This window comes from Arctopsyche grandis, chromosome 12 (genome assembly GCF_051622035.1).
Source record: "Arctopsyche grandis isolate Sample6627 chromosome 12, ASM5162203v2, whole genome shotgun sequence".
Taxonomy (NCBI): domain Eukaryota; kingdom Metazoa; phylum Arthropoda; class Insecta; order Trichoptera; family Hydropsychidae; genus Arctopsyche; species Arctopsyche grandis.
The window spans coordinates 5,421,085-5,441,364 of NC_135366.1; the positions used below are offsets into that span (position 1 = coordinate 5,421,085).

A 20,280-nucleotide genomic window follows, 5' to 3' on the forward strand; every position below is an offset into this window, starting at 1 on the left:
AGGCTCATTGAGATTTACTATAGAAACTGCCTAAATAAATAACTAATAAATACATAATAGACTAGAATACGCTTTTAACATATGGAATCCTCATTTTAAAAAGGATATTACATGTATTGAAAGGGTTCAAAGGAGAATTACAAAGATTCCTTCTGAACTCAAATCACTTTCTTATAACGAAAGATTGAAAAGTATGAATCTCACTACATTGGAGACGAGAAGAACTAGAGGTGACTTAATCGAAGTCTATAAAATACTTAATAATCACTATAATTGGCATATGTCAAATCTTATTACATTCAACGTAAACACTCACCTCAGAGGTCACTCGCTTAGAGTCCAAAAAGAAAAATCTAATAAATTGATCAGAGATTCATTCTTTTCAAACAGAGTGGTTTCAGTTTGGAGTAGTCTTCCCAATGATATAGTAACCTCTGATAACATTAATATTTTTAAGAATAATCTTGATACTTTTTTTAAAACTAAAGCATTTCTGTAATTCTTCTTTCCCATAATCATATTTCTGTTTTTTTTGTTTATATATATATTTTTTTGCTGTCTTATTTTTATTTTGATATTGTTTTTTTAATGTATTTTAATTTTTCTCATTTTATTTGCATATATGTATGTATAATTTGTTAAAATATGTTTGATCAAACCCCTTGGGTCTATCGCCTTTGCCGCTTCCCCCAATTATATTAAATACAATAAATAAATCCATAATCCATAATCATAATCTATGAAATGGTTAGATTGTAGGCTAATCTTATCATCACTTTCGTGCTAAAATATTAATATGTACATAGATAAATTTGAAATTTTCATATAAAAAGCTCAAACATGTCGATTTTAGGCATTGAGATAGATTATGTAACAGGTGCGTTCTCTATAGGCCATACATATACGTGGACATTTTATCTATCGTAGCGTCACTAGCTAGGATATTTATATATCATTTTGCATCAAAATTGAGACCGTAATAAAACTCAAACGTCTGCCCACTTTATAATAGTGTAGCGTGAACGTGTATAGGAGTTTCCGAGATCGGAATGAAAGACGCAGCGGGTAGTGGTAGAGGTAGTTTATTGTTGTTTCATCGACGATCCAGCTCCGACTCAAGCACGGAACAAAACCACCGAATATTCATATACAGCATGTACTCTCAGCCCAGAGAGTTCATTGGTCGATGGTTCGCGAGACCTTATTGGCTGTTGCTTGTTCATACATCGAGACCTTTTTGGCACGAATGCGAGATCAGACGATTAGTAATATATGTATTAAACCAGTAGTCCACGAGCACCAAATTACCTAATTTTTACGTTACAACAGTATTTTGAGCTCTTGAAAGGCATGCCATCTAGTAACTATCAGTAAATTTGTCACTACGATAAATCATCATAATTATCAATGCGACTGACTGAAAATTCAAATATATTTATATTATCTCCTTCCAATAAATTACACCTTATTAAAAGTTTGCCATTATTGACTATTTATTTATGTAATATGTAACACTGCTACCCAAGAATGAGGAATCATTTTTGGATTTAATTACATTAAATTTTCTAAAGACATTTCAATTTTTATACACGCATACAATAAATGCAAATCATGGTCAACTTACCAACGTTAAGTCAAAAAAGTACATAGGGGAATAGGTACAAGGCTAATTGAGATCAAATTAATATATACTACCAATTAGTATATAGTACACAAATGTATATACATATGTAGGTACAATAATATCCAGGGCTGAGGAGTCGGAGTTGGAATCGTAAAAAATCAACCGACCTCGACTCCTTTTTATTATTATGTTTAGTATTACGGTATGCGTCAACTTTAATCTGTTACTTTATTTAAGTAAATCGACCAATAAATTGAAACATCGCTGAATTACACATATTTTGATGTGTTCTGGCCAAAACCGATGTTTGTGTTACATATACTATGAATATACTTACTTTATATTTATACCTATTTCATTAACCATAATTTGATAAATTGGATTAGATCCAGAGAAATGTTATAATAATAGAAGTGGCTTTAGGCGTCATATTTTTGTCAAGTGGAAAAGGTCTGTGGACCTTTCATAATAATTTGCGCGGTAGTCGTATTTGATGCTTGGTGCTAATATTAAAAATGTGCTTGGTGTTAAAAATTGCACAATGCATTCAAAAACACACAATAAACAACATGGGATACATTTTTATAAGTAAATTAATCATTTAAGTAACATATTATTCAATTAACATCGTAGTTTGACAGTTTTTAAAATTGTCATGGCGATCGCATTCTACATACATACAATATCAGAGGTGGCACCAGAGAAATGCAAAAATTATTTTTAAATAAATATAAAAACATTCCTCGTGGTGGCACCGAATACCCAATTATATTAATAACCAATTATTTAAGTTTAATTAATATAAACATCGTTCATTTTATATTATACATATTTTTGTTGAAACTATACATTACACGTTAATTTAAGAGTTCCCAAAGACAAAGGCAAAAAAAGTGGATAAATATAATCCGCCAATTGAGAAAAAAAGGATTGGCTACTAAAGCCCAACACCGCCATATGCTCAAATTGTAAATAAATTTATATCAAAATAAAACTTTTATTTCTGTAGTGAATATGTGATGACCCCGGTTCTATTCCGTGCGTATATCTGTATTTATGGAAACGTTACGCGTATATTGACACAGGCAATGTACTGGTAAAGGCGCCTCTATTATTATAACATTTATCTGATTACATCTCAATTTATAGTGTCTTTTTTAATCCATTTATTTTTTATTTTGAAAATCCTTATTATTTTAATTAATAATAATTTTATAAATTTATACGTTAAGAAAAATCCATCTTACTCAAATCGTGCAAGTTGGAGTCGGAGTCAAATCATAAAATAAAGCCGGAGTCGATAAATTTTGATCCGACTGCACAGCCCTGTTAATATCACAGGGTTCATGTTTTTGAACTTCAAAATCAAATACCTATTCATGGTCAACGACTGGTTTTTAATTTCAAACATTTAATTGAGAAGTAAGTGTTTTATTTATTTAGAGTAGAAACGGTTAATACGCAAGTATGTGAACACTGAAAAGAAAGCGAGGAATTGAAATCACGAATAATAAATTTCGAGCCAATTAAATGCAGTGTATGCAGCATAAAAATTTGACGATGTGTTTTGGTGTAGGTAAAATCGCATTTTCGCAAAATTTGATCGAAATGTGCAATAATTGCAGTCGAATGCAGCGCGCGTCTCGTGGGCGAACTCGACTGGCCAATCTCGCGATACGAATCGAGTAATCTGTCGGATTAACGTCAAAATGCATAGTTAGAATTGCATCCGTGTTTCGTGAAAATTTTCTGCTTCGTTTGAAATACGTTCTATAATTATTGGCGAAATGTTATCCTCGATGACGATTTTCAAAGCGTTCAACTCGTGGGGAGTAATTTTCGCATTGACTAATAAATATGATTAAAAATAAAACCTGATTTAATGATTGAAGGTGTGTTAAGTGTTCGATTTCGGATTTTGATGCCAATATCAATTGCGAGCTTTTGGAACTGCTGTTTTCGGTATGTATGTATGTAAATGATAAGTAAAACCAAATCAATTATAATTCTTGACAGTTGGACGATAGTACGTCACCCATCTTAGATCTTAGCAGCCAACACTTATTTATTTAAGGGTCATATTAGGTTAGGTTAAGTTAAGGTTGGCCCCATTCATTTAAGATTAGGTTGTTAGGGTCGGTATTTATTAATTTAACAGACACGCGAGAACTGAGACAGTTAGACTGAAATGAACATGGAGCAAGAGCGAGGACCGAGGGGGTTGAAAACGGAGAGGGGGTCAATGTTTCTTCATGAACGATGTTCAAGTTGTTAAAGCCGGGCCAAACACATATCCGAGAAAAAGTCAGTCCAAGGGAAAAAACAAAAATCAGGAAGCCAGTAGCGTCAGCAAGTGAAAGAAAGCCAGGAGAAAAGCGAGAAATGAAAACACCAGTGAATGTCAGATTTTATCAACACGTGGTCCTGCGTAAAAAAAGAAACGCACGCGGGCGGAGAGTATACTACCGAAAACGATCCGACATGGCAACATCGGCTCTAATTCATGCGTAATGCGTAAAGCTGATCGTTTCATTTAATAATTGACCATTTATTTTTAAATCTTATCATTTCGTCTTATATGTATACTGATAATTTTGGTTTAATTACTGCTCATATTATTTAAATACTATTTTATTTAATAACTGATCAATACAAATTGATCATTTATTATATTCACTGATCAACCAATTATTTTTACGTACTAAATGTTTTTTTTACTGATCAAAATGTGATTTTTTTATTGATCGGTTAAATAGAGGCCTTTAAAGATGCAGCCCGTCGGAAACTTCCCAATTTTCCTTCCTCTTTGCATTTGTATTTGTACGAGCAACTTTTTTGTATCAATTTTTCTTCCAACTGTTGCATATTTCTTTGATATTTGTTGACGCTCGTTGCTCTTGTTTGACCATGGGATTAAAATATATTTCAACCTTTAAGTAAAATGTATTGAATAATAGATTTTTAATAACAGAGTATTTAAAAAAATGACCCACAGCTAATACATATGTACATATGTATATACTTTTTCATTAATGTAAATAAATATAAGTTGGGAAATATATTTAGATATGAAGTAATCAATAAAGTTTGAAAAATTAAATTAATAAATAACAACATTTCCATTATGTATTGTTAAAATGAGAGATAAGAGATATAAATAATGACTTCTTAAACGAAGACCATGTGAAACGTAAAGGAGGTTAATAAAAATAAAAAGATAATACTGCAAAAATTTTCCGTAGCCTTCAACGCCGAAATTGCATTACATCAATATTTCCATTCAAAAATTGCAACCAATACAAAAACATTGCCCATGTTCAATACGCTTCAACTGTTGCATTAACTTTACTAACGAGCACAATCTGCAATTGCAAAATTTATCCGCCACTCTCAAGTTTCACCGCAGTCGTCGTCCATTACTGCAACTTTCAATACGATATAAAATTCTTCAACAACTACAACCATCCGCAATCGCCTTTTACACGTTAACATGCTATTTGCATCATAAAACAAACACACATACATTCAACCATCGAACTTAATCAACGAGACAAATGTATAAGTGCGATGAAAGTAAAAACAAACACCAAATCTCGATTATGATTCTTAGCTGACCAATTGAAGTCGCGTAGTTTTCTCCCAGCTGCAAACAGCCGAGAAATAAAATAAAACCTTGAAATATTATGCAGGAGCGGCTTGTCTTAAGGAGAACTGGCGTGGAAACCACCCTTCCCCCCCAGGTCGAAAATATTAAATTTATATTACTATACAAGCAGAAAAATAAATGAAAATCACAAAAAAAATTTTGGGTACTTCTAAGAAATTGTGCGAATTCTCCACATCAAATATATAGTACATAAGATTATTCGCGCCGAGTCTGATGCGTCAACGATCTATTTCGTCGTGTGTTTTGCTTGGCGCTCCTATTGAAAAATTCTCCATACAAAATCATATATATAAAGACGGTAATCTGTGTGTGTGTGTGTGTGTGTGTGTGTGTGTGGGTGTGTGTGTGTGTGTGTGTCCTAACTCTCGCCGAACATAATGAACGAATCGATAAAAATCGATTAATTCATTTTTCGACGAGACGACTTTGTCGCGACTCGAACCGATCACCCCAAATAGCCTGAATATGGATCTAATTGAGCTAATGGTCTCGGACATCACGCCAAATCCAATTTGTCATTTCGCCTTTTTTTTTTAAACATTAATTGAAATATTCCTTCTCGCTATATAAAAATACGTAATTTCATTTAGCGAGGTTTTGAACCATTTTTTTTTCTTTTCATATAAAACAATTAAATATATATTTTTAATTGAAATTATTGAAATTAATTTATATTTTAGTGATATTTGAAAAATAAAATTAATTCTAAATCACGGAATCGAACTAAGGCCCCCTCGCCCAGAACAGGTCGCTAGCCATTAGACTACAGCCTCGACAGAAAAAACGCTCTAAAATTACTTAATATTCGATTATCCTATAGAAGTATGGGGAACCAATCATTCGCGTATCTTCGGCTTTCGTCGACAATCTTTTTCGATTTCCGATTTCTTATGATCAACCATCAACCAGTATGGGGAGCAAATTTTTTTTTTTTCATATTTTTATTATTTTCATTTTTTTCATTTTTTTCATATTTTTCATTTTTTTCATAATTTTCATTTTTTTGTGCCTTTGTCTTTCCGAAACCAGTCGATTCCATATCTTTAACTTTTTTTTCGAGTTTCAATTTCTTTTCGAAACCACCCGTTGAAATCAACGGGCCCTACACTAGTGTCATATAAAAACCAACGAAAGAAAGAAAATATTAGAATGTTCTCGACACGTGAAAAATAAATAATATACTATTTCCAAACAAAAAAGTTAAAAAAGTTACGATTTTTTCGATCGGTTTCGAAGATTCGTCTCTTAATGCATTATCCTTTAGATAAGTGATCCCCAATCGTTTTGGAAAATGGACTGGTTCAGAATTTCAAAATGTATGGAGGGCCGGATGGAAAATAAACAAACTTATTGCAATCCAGTTTGAACAAATTTGCACATGTGGAACTGAGCAATTTTCAGAGTGTGCACGAGCAAAAGATCAACTATGCCGTTTTTCTAAAAAGGGTGTTTTTTTGGCGAAATTAATGGAATCCCAAACGTTTGATTTTAACTACCTGGAACCTAGAAACAGATATCTTCAACTGAACCAAAAGAACCAAAGTTTAGGCCAAAAGAACCAAGGGCCGTATGTAAAGTGCTAGCTGCCCGGTTTAGGCCCGCGTGCCGTAGGTTGGGGACCTCTTCTTTAGATAGTAACCTATCGCCTAAGCTTGTAAAAGGGTCGTAATTTTCCGTCTTATTTTTGGAACTATCAATGTAATTGTTCACCAGCCACCACTGATAATATGTGCATATATATGTATATGTAGGATTCAATTCGTGAAGGGACACGTGGTACGGGCCAATGAGACTCGCGCTACGCAGCATACCAACTTAAACATCTGTACACTCGACCCAAGCATGCCAACTTAATCATTTATACATGCACTCTTCTGGGTTAGCCTACATATGTACATTCATGTATGCTTTACAGTGTGTATTGATCTGCCGATCACAAATGCGGACAACCTGATTAACCAGACCGTTCAGCATGCATAACAAACTTACACATATACCATTCAAATTGGATTATGCTCGCTCAGTTAGCTGTACACATAATAGTATATGGCAAGGAGTAATGTTACGCAATCCGCGAGAAAAGTGCTGTGACGTCACGGCGCTAATTTATTCGAACTTGGAAAATGTTGAGACTTATTGTTATTATTAAAATATGTATGTATAATAAGTACATAAATTGCGTTGTTGAGATTTTTTTTGCATTAGTCGCTCCTCTTGCTTCATCCACTTATTCGGCGCGTTGTTTGCCCGGATGCGAACGTTTGATTTATTGCTCGACTTTTGTCGGCTTAATTTGAATTTTCGGGCATTTATGACAGTGTACGTGTCTGTATGTATGCCTTTTTTTTAGTATCATTTGGGAAATCTTCTGGAATATATCTCGAGTCGGTAAAGATCTGTCGCTGTGACACGGAGTGTCGAAATCGTTAGGTTTGAGTCAAGGATTGTCAATGCGAGATTATGTCTTGATTTATAATAGAATGTCAAGGAAAACGATTACTAAAAATATGCCGTATGAATTTTCCTCGTTCGATATTCATTGGGTGATGTTACTTAATAAATTGACACGGAAAATCAGCATATATTATTTTTATTTCTTTTCCTAATGTACCGTCTAAAAACAATAGTTTATCGTTTGATGTTGAATTTCCATTCATGAATATTTATCTACAGATGAAAAACGATCTGAAAGGGTGTGTTTTGAATGTATCAGTAGTGCTTTTCAGTTTATTTATTATCATTTTAATTTCTGTAGTAAATTCGCATATTTATGTGGACGATATTATATGTATGTCGATAACATTCTCTAAGACCACTTTACTACCCTTGAAAATTACCGGTTTACCGGTTTTGCCGAATTTAACTATCGACATTTCCCAATCTGGTTAATTATTATCACCAAATCTGAAATTACAGTAAATTTACATTCGCTAATTGGATGGGCAAATTTTAATAAAAAGTGTGATGATTTCGTATAACACACATTCAATAAACTTTTGGTTAATATAAAGAATTCTTAATTTTGATGTGTATGTAGTACAGTAAAAATACGAAGTGTATTTTTAAAAAATACTCTTCGTTCAATTCAATTCAGAATTCAATAATGCGTTAATATTTGCTAGATATTATGAATAAAGGTAATGAGTACCGATTATGATAACTGTAAGAATGTGTTCAAAACAAAAATTTGACTTTATTTAATGTCAAATTTTGACTTTAAACGTCACTCGACAATTTACTAGTCGAGTGACGTTTTCACGCAAACCTAACCTCTCCAACTCAACTTTTTACCAACTTATAATTGTTTGATTTACAATTGTAATATATTGTAACGTGAAAACATGAGAGAGAGTATCCACTGTCTAAGTGCATTCGTGAGTGAACAATAGAGACCTAGGATTAGGCTAATGGGACTCAGTAAGTGCCCGAACAAAGGATACGCTGAAGCTCTCACAGACCTAAGCGAGTGACTAGCTAAGGTAAACCTTTACTTGCCTAGACAAGAGACAAATTAATGTATCGGGGAAGCTGTGCTATGCAACTTGTCTTTTATAAGAAGGTACACACGGTAGATCAGTTTATTCTGGAGTGAGCGGTGGTTCCATGTGGACCTCTGCAATCGTTGAATAAATGCCGTGAAACGACTTTGGCCTTTTATTTGGATCCTTCCAAACTAGTCAAAATATATTACAACTGAAAATACACTTCAACCATAAAGGTAGTTGGTACCAGGATAGATGAAATATATTCCAACTAGTCAAAATATATCAAAACTAGAAGATAAACGTCATCTGTAACATACTAGTGACCCGGTGCACTTGACAAGTGAAAAGATCACTTACCCCGAGCTTATTATCTTCATATTTAGCCAGCAGCATAGCTCGGTCGTTAAGCTTCTGCTTAGCGTCGAGAGGCGCCGGGTTCGATCCCATGAGCTCGATTGAAAAGAAATTTTCTGAGGATATCTGTAGTGTAGTGCTGCTGGTCAGACCTGGATATTTGTGACTCCAGGTCGATCGTTTCCTATCAGAGTTTGCCAATTTTCTCTGATTTCATTGTTGAAACGGTTCCCGATTAAAAATTGGCTAAAAATTCTTCCTACCTAATATGTCACCACTATTTGAGTAAACGTGTTAATGTACAATACAATTTATGTACAATTCATAGACGTCTCGTTAATTTGCGAGTTTTCAGTGTCTCGTGATTCAGCGACTTATGCTGTATTGTTTGTAATTGGTCAGGAAGGCGCATTGGGGTTTAGCTATAAGGCATTCCTGGTATAAAATGCAATAAAAAAAGCTCTTCATCTCTGAAGAGACGAAAATGCGAATGCAAACTCGAACAACGAATTGCCCAGTATAGTTGAAGAGAATAACAAAAAAAAAAGAACAAATAAAATAATTCATCAGCGCATGTGCATTGGCTGTCAGTTTTTGTGACAAAAATCTACATATGCATATGTAGATAGATTTTTAGATTTTAAAAAAAGTTTGCAATCACTATGTGATTTTTAACATTCAAGCACTCTTTGCGTAATGCACAAAAAATATTCAAAGAAAAACTTTTTCCTCTGCGACACGTCAAGTTGATTGATATGAACATTTACAAAAAAAAATCGACTCTGAAGCTTTCTAATACAATTTCAGAACGCAAAACCTTCACAACATTTTCATCGAACTTCCTGTTTACCCAAAAACGAAAATAAAAAATTGAAATATCACAACAATAAACGAAAAAAGCCTTGCCTGGTATAATTCCGCTGAGCAATGTGAAAGGACTATTGTCCAGGAGACCGCTGTCGCTCCTGGCAGCTCGCCACGATCGATTCCTCTTACGACGGCCATCCAACTGGAACCCTTCAAGGTTGATAGTATCAACCTGAAAACAAAACACGACCTTGAAACCCACAAAAATATACATAATAAATTCATCACAGTATACGTAATATTTTAGGGGCAAAACACTTGATAAAAGTCACGTTCGGCATATTGAACCATACCCGTTTCACCAGTGCCGTACCCAGTTTTCATGATTCAGTTTGGGATCCTTTTGTTTATTTACGTATTCATGGAGTACATACATGAATACGTAAATCCATAAATCGCAATCATATTTACTGTAGAATAGATCAAAAGATACGCCGCTTGTTTATTAAAATCTGGTCTGGTAGTTCGGGTATATCGATTCTTAATTATATGCGTGGTAGACATCATCATTTGATGGTGTACTTTATCTTCTATATCGAATGGCTCCTATTCCAAGAGCTATCCCATTTCTCAATAAAATCGTTGCTGCTGAGCCTATGATATTTTCCACCTCAATGAGCGTAGGTTATGGAAGATTATTTTAACCTATTTGTCTGGTAGCTTGCGCTCATCATTATTTTCATAATTGAATGTGATGTATGAGTGGAATTTTGATCTTCTCTCATCCATTTGTATTGGTTTTGTTATGTTTTGTATTGGTGCTGGCTACAGGTGCAAAACATTCCCTACTTCGTATTTTATTATTTGACACTAGTGGCCTGTGTGGACATACTTGTACTCTCGATAAAAGAATAAATTAAAAATGCGATTTTTTTATTTCAAAAAAATTAATTAAATTTTAAATATTATAGGTGTGAACATAGTGACATGCGCAAATCCCACACTATGCCGCGTCTCTTTCCACGATATATGATTCCAAGGGGAGAAAGAATGACGGAGCATGTTAACGGACAAAACTTCGTACACACGCACGTGCTGCAAACGCATTAGACAATTATTATATACGATTTTTACTTTATCTGCTATTATTATAATGCTATTGTTTTTTTATGACTATTTATTTTTGTCTGTTTATAATATACTAGGAGTTTAGCCCGGCTTCGCTCAGTATTTGTAATATAAAAAGCTTAAACATGACGAATCTAATAGTAAATATTCATTTGTTTTTTTATTAAATTTATTTGAATCGAAAAAAATATGTATCGAATCGTCATAGAAATTGTTTTGTTTACGAAGTTTCCAATCAACGATACAAAGTCTCTTTCGAAATTATATATTAGATGTGTTATATATTATACCAGAATCTGGCCCCCCCCAGGTGCCCCCCAGGGCCTTCGTCCCCTGCGCCCCCCGGGGCCGGGGGTGAATTTATTTGAATTGAAAAAAATATATATCGATTCTTCATAGAAACCGATTTGTTTTCGATGTTATGAACCAAAATTATATATTTACATACTTACAAAGTCTCTTTATATTTAAATTATATATTAGATGTGTATATATTTTTATTTTTCTAATCTTTCTGTATTTTTTTCGACCATTGTGGCACATTAGGGACTCCCGTAATATGAAAATACTTTCCTCTTTGTGAGCGCGTTTCGGTCCAAACTTAAACTTAAATATAAATAATTAAGGATTTTTTGTGTTCCAAATTTAATCTAGGCAATGTGCCTGTGCACTTGTTCCAGCTGCTGAGTTACGGCACTGATTATTTCGATCAAATGCTTTTTGGAAAATACACAATTACATGAAACTATGCTATGTCTATGTCTATGAAACTACATATGTCTTCTGATGTAGTGTTTTATTTTTAGCGACAAATGGTAGAAAAACGTACTGATTTTTGGCATTAATTTTTTGATGGCATTATTCAACTTTATGAGCTATTTTTGGACTTTGGAAGTTTTTTTTTGGCTTTTAAAGAGGATAGATAGGGGTCGACAAGTTGACGGGTAGAATATTATGTAACATTTATTTTAGTAAATCTTTGGAAAAATCCTCTTCAATGGTTGTTTTCCTATTAAAGACTTACAAAATATTATTCAATGACTTTCAATGTGTCATTTCGTTTATGAATAAAATAATGAGTCGGTGGGAGAATATTTTAGTTTCAAAAATACAATGCAAAGATATTGCAATGATTAAAATATAATTTAAAAATATTCAAAGCCTTCAAAAATAGTTTCGAGCGTATGGAGGAATTGAACCGTGAGCCTTTCACTGCATAAATCCAATGCAACTTTTTTTACAATCTTTTGTGGGCCTTGACAGTGACGTACAATTTAACTTTTTTCAGAGTTTAACTAATCTTAAATGGTAATTGCGAGATTAAAAATAAATAAACGGATGTTTATCTCGTTTTTTTTTCTCTTTAGCTTTTAATCTCAACCTTCGCCCTGAGAAATGGTATTCAATTAAACTTTTTATCATTCGCGCCAAACAAACAAACGACATAATTATTCAAATCCACTTTTAATTTTAATTATAATAAATTCTCATACGGAAAAAATCCAACTTTGACTAACAATCTTTTTGTACCTGTTGACATTGCGACATAAGTTTCAGCATCTCTGGAAATTTGATCTGCAACGGCCTGTTCATTCTTGAAAGTTGTTTCAATAGTAGCTTACGATCGTCTCGATTACTGAAAACAGAAAAAACGGACACAATTAAAATTAATCTATATAACCACAAACTATATAACCCTAGCCTCTGAGTTTTACGCAATGTTCAATTTAAATTCTTAATGCGACTATTGATATTGCCACGATTTTTCGAAGGTTAAGAAAATAAAAACGAGTTCGAGCCAAGACTATTCATTTAAATTCAAGAAAACCATCAAACTTGAATAGACTAATAAAATAATTCCTTATTTAGAAACAGGTTTTCAATCAAATTTATGTGACAGTGAAATAACTAAAAAAATACACCTCCACAATAAAAGTATTATACAACCATATTGACCAATATTCGTTCAAGGTTGTGTTCGAAAAAAATTGCGAATCACTGGTATGGCACGTTGTGCGCAATATTGAATTTTATAATGTGTAACATTTGCGTTGAGTTGATTAACATTGACATGGAGTCATCCTCCCCATCCTCCGCATCTTCCCCATCTTCCCGTATCTGCCATGTGTCACACACAAGGCACACTTTAGTAACATGTTCCATTATATGGGGAATTAATATGTACTATACGTTTCCATAAGCAACTTGTATAATAGTCTAAAGTTGTATGGCGTATCTAGTATAACTATATATGTATAGTGATCATCAATCGTATAATTGTATGTGCGAAGTTCACTGGCAAATATTATAATTTTTAAAGACATACAATCCGGTGTGAAATTAATCGGTAAAAATGAATTCGATGTGTGAATCAGCAAAAAATTTGCTGAATACATAAAATTGCCAACGGGGTTGCGCTTTTTTTTTTGTCGATTTCATTTAATCGGTAATCTCACGGATTCGGTGTACATATGTACAAGCGTGAGTTTCAAATATGATCAATGATAACAGTCATCGAATCGAACATTTGATTTAAGACATCGCTATTTGCTATTTACTTATGTATATATATATTTTTATTTTTAAGTTATAACAGGAAGGCGTAACAGGTAAATATATATCAATTAATATCCACAGAGACATCTCTGTATATTAGTTGATATGAGACATTTGTACATTTGCAGCATTTTATACAATTCAGCGAAATTCTAGATTTTGTGAGAAAATTGGTAAGGTGACCAATTTTTTGAACCGTTTCAATGAAAATCAGATAAATTGACAAACCATAATGGGAAGCGATCGACCTGGAGTCACAAATCCAAGGTCTAGCCAGCAGAAACCAGTGGGATTTGAGCCCGTGACCACTTTGTTCGAAGCATTATATGCTAAGCACTTGTCTATTTGGCTGGTTAATACATATGTAATTGACAATCCTATACCTACGTATAGTGGCTCAATTAAACTTCAATAGCTGATATTATTTGGTCGTGCGCGGACTTTTGACTTAATGGACACTTGGCCAACGTACGCTTGGACATTAGGCTGACGGACGTTTGGCTGAACGGACATTTGGCCGATTGTGTATAGAAATTACTCAAAACTCACTGAAAAAATATATGTAAATTATTCAGAAATCATCTTGACCTCATTAAAATTTGATATTTTTCATAAATTTAAACAATTAAAATTTTCATTCGGTCAAACGTCCTTCAATACACTGGTAAATATATTGCATTCCAATAGAGAGGTCGTGAGCTTAAGTCCAGGCCAATTACGCTGCCGGCAAGGTTTTGTGGTTATTAAAAAAATATATATTTTTCTAGCTTAATTTTTGTGACGGATCCAATAAATCGGTATCCTCTCCCTCAGTTTATCATAGATTCGAGTTATTAACATCTCGAATTTGTTGAATCTTATAAATGCTACATAAATTTTCTGTATCAAAAATTTGTTGATTGTCCATAGATGTCTCTCTTTATATTCTACTAGCAGTATTACCCGGCTTCGCTTGGTATTTGTAATATAAACCGCTGAAACATGACTAATCTAATATGTAAATTAAATTTATTTGAATAGTTTTATTTTATATAAATTTATTTGAATACTCATTTGTTTTTTTTTATTAAATTGACTGTCACGAACAAACAAAAATATATAGTAAGTCTCTTTCGAAATTATATGTATACCAGAATCCGGTGCCTGCGCCCCTAGGGCTCCGCCGCCGACACGAAGGCGGCTTCGCCCCCCGGGACTTTGAATCGAAAAAAAATTGAATCGGTGCCTATGAATCGAAAAAAAAATAAATCGAACGTGTCTACGAATGAATCAACCAACCAATGTTACATATCTGTATATATGTATATACAAATTCTCTTTCCAAATTATATATTAGATGTACTATTATATTTGAAAAATTGCTATTACTTAATATATAAAAAAAATAGTTTAGCCATATTTGCCGCATTTGGGCAATTCCTATCATGGATGTACATATGTATGTAAAAATAAAATATAATTTTGTATAATTAAGTATAAGTAAATTTGTATATAATTAAGGTCGAATTGGGTAACTCACCGCCTAATTGAGTTTTTCTAAAATCGGGACCAATTTCATTTGAATTTTTAGGTCGCAATTAGAAATAAGAAACAATTTATGTATGTATGTATGTACATATGTACATACATACATATGTGACGTCATTCTTGCTCATTTTTAAAATATGGTGGTTATTGAGTGGTGCAGAAATATTTTGCTTGCATAAAGTGTCTCGAAAAAACTTGTTGAAGTGACAAAATACATATGTGTATGGCTTTGGATGAAAAAAAAACGGCACGAAATAGCCGTTTTTTTAGTTATTTGCTATCCACTAACTGATAATTGAGGCAGTAGCACTTTGCAGACATGTATAGTAGCTAAAGTAACCATAGCAGCTAAATACTTTGATAATGGATGAAAATTAAAGTATGGATGGGAAGTTCACTGCCATCATCAATTATACAGAGACGATCATGATTAATTGAACCATGATCCAAGTCGTCATTAAAAATCGATTATATCAATGTGTGAATTCGAATATCCTATATATTTATGTATGTATAATACATATGAATAATTTAGAATGATTACTTGCAACAATTTGTTAACGAGCAAAAAACAAACGCTGATGACTTGAATAGATTATTCCATTATTTAATTCATTTAATACAGTAACGTGAATGGCTAATTTCATAAATTAACAATTTCGCCGAAAAATTTTTACTCACAACCACCAGTATACATAGTACTCGCGTAATTGTTATAATTAATCAAATTACACAGTAGCAGTACAGTGGCGTACGCAACATGCATAAATTAACAGTATCCAAAAGTGTGACAGTCACTTCGAAGAAAGGTGGGGTGCGACGTCTCGTGAGGAAAAGATCACTCTCCATTATTTTTGACAGGCATTTATTACCGGTGCGATATTACGCGTGTTTTCGCTGAAGAAGCTCGTGTCAAACCGATTGCTGTTATGGTGCGTACGAACCAAATCAACGAACGGTCTCTGGGCCAACTTTTTAAACCAGTAGCGTACAAAATATCGAAATAAAAATTAAATTTAAAAATTGAAATTAAATATCAAAGTTAAAACTATTATTATCATATTAAAATTAAATTCAAATATCAAAATAAAATTATAATCATTATATTAAAATTAAAATAAAATATTGAAAGGTAAAACAGAACATGCACAATTTAAATAAATTTTCGAGATTGACCTAAAATTAGATCATCAACAATCACATACAGGTAATCCTTGACTTAAATTGTTTTGACTTACGAAGATACGCACTAAGATCGAAAAAAAATCAAAGAATTATTATTTTTACTTATTACAGTTACTGAGAATATATCATGTATTAGTATGCGTGATCCAACGATTTTTGCTAACCCGGGGTGTTGTCAGTTACATCAAACGGATTTTTTTATTCTTCAACTGTTTCTCTCGTCGAAATAAATCAAGTAATTAAATCATTTCAGAGGTAAAATTTATCGGATAATGTGTGATTATTAATTTTATTTCGACGAAAGAAAAAAAACCCTTTGACAAATCACCGACAACCGACACCGCGGTTTTTTGTGAATTGTTTTTTTTTATCGATCATCGACGGTCGAAATACAGTAACATATCGTGACGACTTTTAAGAAATAATAACAAGATTTTTTTTCGCTCGTAAGCAGAGAAATTATAATATTTCTTTGGTTTTAAATGCGTATCGTCGTAATTCAAAACATTGTTGTAATTCAAAACATCAACGACGATCTAATTTTAGCTCAATCTCGCTCTTTAGCTTAATTTTGATATTTAATTTAATTTTTATTTCAATATTTTGTACGTTACTGGTTTTATCCTGCTGGTTAAAAAAGTTGGCCCAAAATCGTGGTTGGTTTAGTCCGTATGCACCATTATAAATTTCATCCGGTCTGGCTGAAACGGCGAAACGTCATTTTATATGTACGTCAAACCTTGGCCTTTGCGATTGACGGCCGCCGTATTAATATTTGAGTGGGCATTGTGGAGAAATTTTCACGTCACGATAGAAAAAGATCAATCATCGTACGCGCAAATGACGTGAGTAAAGAGTTCTTAATTCTCATGACGCAATTGAACCACTCTTTAGGTGAAATATTTATGTGGCTCAGTTCTTAGACGTATAATATAATTACACAATATCCATTTCCTAGAAATACGGTGACAATTTACATTTCTAATATTTTGACATTGGCATTTTAACACGTGAAATAACTAACATGTATCGATCATATAAATTATATAATAAAAAAAGGTCATGTATCATGGTTTGCGCAATGTGGTTTTACATATGTACATAAAAAGCAAGAGTCAATCTGCGATAAATATAAGCAGGTTTGTATAATAAAACCAACCCACATTAGTTATATTTAGACTGCTGCAAACTTATAAAATTTGGTAGTCGTGGACTTAATTCTATTATTGATTTTTATGAATTGGAAAAATTCTAAAAAAAAGATTTTGAATTCGTTACAAAATCGTGATGTCAAAAAGGTTAATAAAATCATGTGCAAATAAGAAGTGCGCTGCTTAATTATATTTGGCCGTCTCGAATAGATTTGATAACATTGAAGAAATCTCAAAAATTCTACCAATTTTGATATTAGACCTTTGTCACCCTGTGATGATGAATTGGGCATTTATTTTATAAAAGTCATTAAAATTTGATGCCCAATCTGTAATACAATTATTATAATCAAATAAGCTTTAATTAATTTACAAATAGTTTCCTTGGCAAAGTATGTATGTACATATTTGATGTAATAAATTTGGTTTAAGTCACTAAATTTTACAATTCGAGCTGAAGTTATAGCAGGTCATGAATTTTTTTGACTTCACAAAGAAAATATAAATAGCCTATCTACAATATTTTTTCTTATTGTACTATATTCATCTAACTTTCCAATATTGCATACTACGTATATACATCAGTGGACAAATGTATTAGGCCACTGGTTTTTTATTTATTTATATAGCAAACTGCTAATACATATAACACAAAATAATAACAAAAAATTATAAATCATCTTCCACGAAGGTATCCATTAACACCCTTCAAGAAAGCATCAATGTTATTAGAACTTCTAATGCCTTCAGGAGGGCATTATACATTTGAACACCTCTGTGAAAAACACCTCCTGCAGTTTTAGCTTTCTTAACTCTACCTATAATTAATTTATTCCTATTTCTCGTTTTATAATTATGTATATCTGTATTCCTAACTATATGATTATTAAAATATTTGGGTAATAGATTCTTATCTAGCTTATATATAAACTTTAAAGTGCTTACTTTAAGACTATTTCTAATGTCCAACCATTCCAATTCATCTAACATACTTCTTACATTCTTACGTTTCCTCACATTCAAAAAATGATTTTGAACTGGTAAAAAATGATTTTGACCGAAAATATTCGGATGAGCATTTCGTTTAGGTTGTTTGAAATTTTTTATCTATTCTTTACCTTGAAAATGAATTGAAATAATATGAGCCCTGTTCCTTTCACGGGATTTCCGCGTTTTTGGCATTTCTATTGATCAATAAAAAAATGCCTTTAATTTTAAAAACCTAAAATGAAAAAACGGAAACGATAAAAACTACACTACTTTCGAAACTGATGGACTATTTATCTATTTAGTTTTGTTTTTTTTTTAAATAATAACCAATCCAAGTAAGAGGAAATAATATTAAGTATTTTCAAAAATATTTTTTAAAAATGGCCTAAAACATATTTGTCCACGGCTATAAATAAAATAATATTTGCCAATTTATTTATATATTTTCAATAACACGATATTAAGCCTTCCGATAATATTCTATGGAAGCCTTATTTTTCATATATAAATACGTATGAATATTGGAATTTTCGCAACGCCTCCTTATTAAAAAAATTCAATAAACCCTATGAATATACATATACATATGTATGCATACAAATAAGGCAAATGCTTACATGGAATTCAAACACTAGCAACTCCCAAGACTTAATATCAGACATATTACTTTCCCTTCAATCATTTTTATGCAGAATTCAGACCTTTTAATTTTTTCCCTCTTCACACAACTGACCATCTCACATGTTCCTCTTTATTTTATTTCATACATCTCCGTGTCTTCCCCTCATAAGTACGCAGTATCTAGATTTATTACGCAATTACATAGGACATATAACATACATAATACCCACACAACACATGGCAATGGTCTAACCGTGAAAGTGTACCGGCACAACGAAAGTAAGCACAACTAGTACACTGGAGGGCAAGAAAGTTGCCGGGACATTTATAGGTCAAGGATTACTACCTCACTACCTCTACAGTGAGTACTATGTATGTACTATACACGTGTGTGACCCGTGGGAAAACGTCGGTTCCGGAACTACGCAGACACCTCCTCACCCAAGTATGTACCCTCACATTTGTACACCCACCTTTTATTGTATTATTCAACCGAACGTAACTTATGCTGGGGCAAAGGAAATTTTCAGCAAACGAACCGTGCACGAATCCCTGAAATATTTACGCTCCGGTGGTGAATTATGATCGATCGAACGCTAACGAGTTCGGATAACGGCTAAGCCTTGTTTTTTTTCCACATGTCCAATGTCCATGCAAAACAATGTGACCCAGTACCGGTGACTGGAGATATATCAAAAGCGGCTGATAACGACTTGTGTAGTTACATAGGTAGGTGCACGACAAAAAGCGGTACACGAAGTGCTAATTGCAAAAGCTATGTATGTATGTACATATGTGTGCGGTTCTTCTATCGTACCCTTATAATATATGTATGGACATAATATATTGTGCGATAAATTTTCAGTTCAATGTGCGTGTTTAGTTGTTATAAGTAGAGGTAGGACAGGAAGCGTGCCGTTCTTTGTTTATTGTTCATTTATATTATGAACCTTTTTTTTTGCACTCTAGCTTTGTAGTTTGCTCTATTTCCTGGAAAATAGACCCAAAATGCCCTGTTTCCTGGAAAAAGCACGATTCCGATCCTACCTCTAATTATAAGTAAAGAGCGGACCAACTTTACGCCGTTTATTGTTCATTGTTCGTCGTGCTTTGTTCATTTTTATGATGAACCTTTTTTTATGCTCTCTAGCTTTGTAGTTTGCCTTTTTTCCTGGAAAATAGACC

At 32.9% G+C, this 20,280-nt stretch overlaps 1 protein-coding gene and 1 long non-coding RNA gene across 2 annotated transcripts in view; one reads left to right on the forward strand and one right to left on the reverse strand.

Moving 5' to 3' along the window:
* Positions 1-20,280, forward strand: part of LOC143920049 (uncharacterized) — a 422,197-nt gene that overhangs the window by 67,753 nt on the left and 334,164 nt on the right. The gene's annotated exons all lie outside the window — the stretch shown is intronic.
* The window catches only part of LOC143920039 (uncharacterized), a 63,381-nt gene that overhangs the window by 1,811 nt on the left and 41,290 nt on the right, over positions 1-20,280 (reverse strand). Inside the window, exons 2-3 of the mRNA XM_077442724.1 lie at positions 12,596-12,701; positions 10,037-10,169 (exon numbers count right to left, since the gene is read on the reverse strand). Of these exons, the coding sequence (XP_077298850.1) occupies positions 10,037-10,169; positions 12,596-12,701 (239 nt within the window). The remainder of the gene's footprint in view (positions 1-10,036; positions 10,170-12,595; positions 12,702-20,280) is intronic.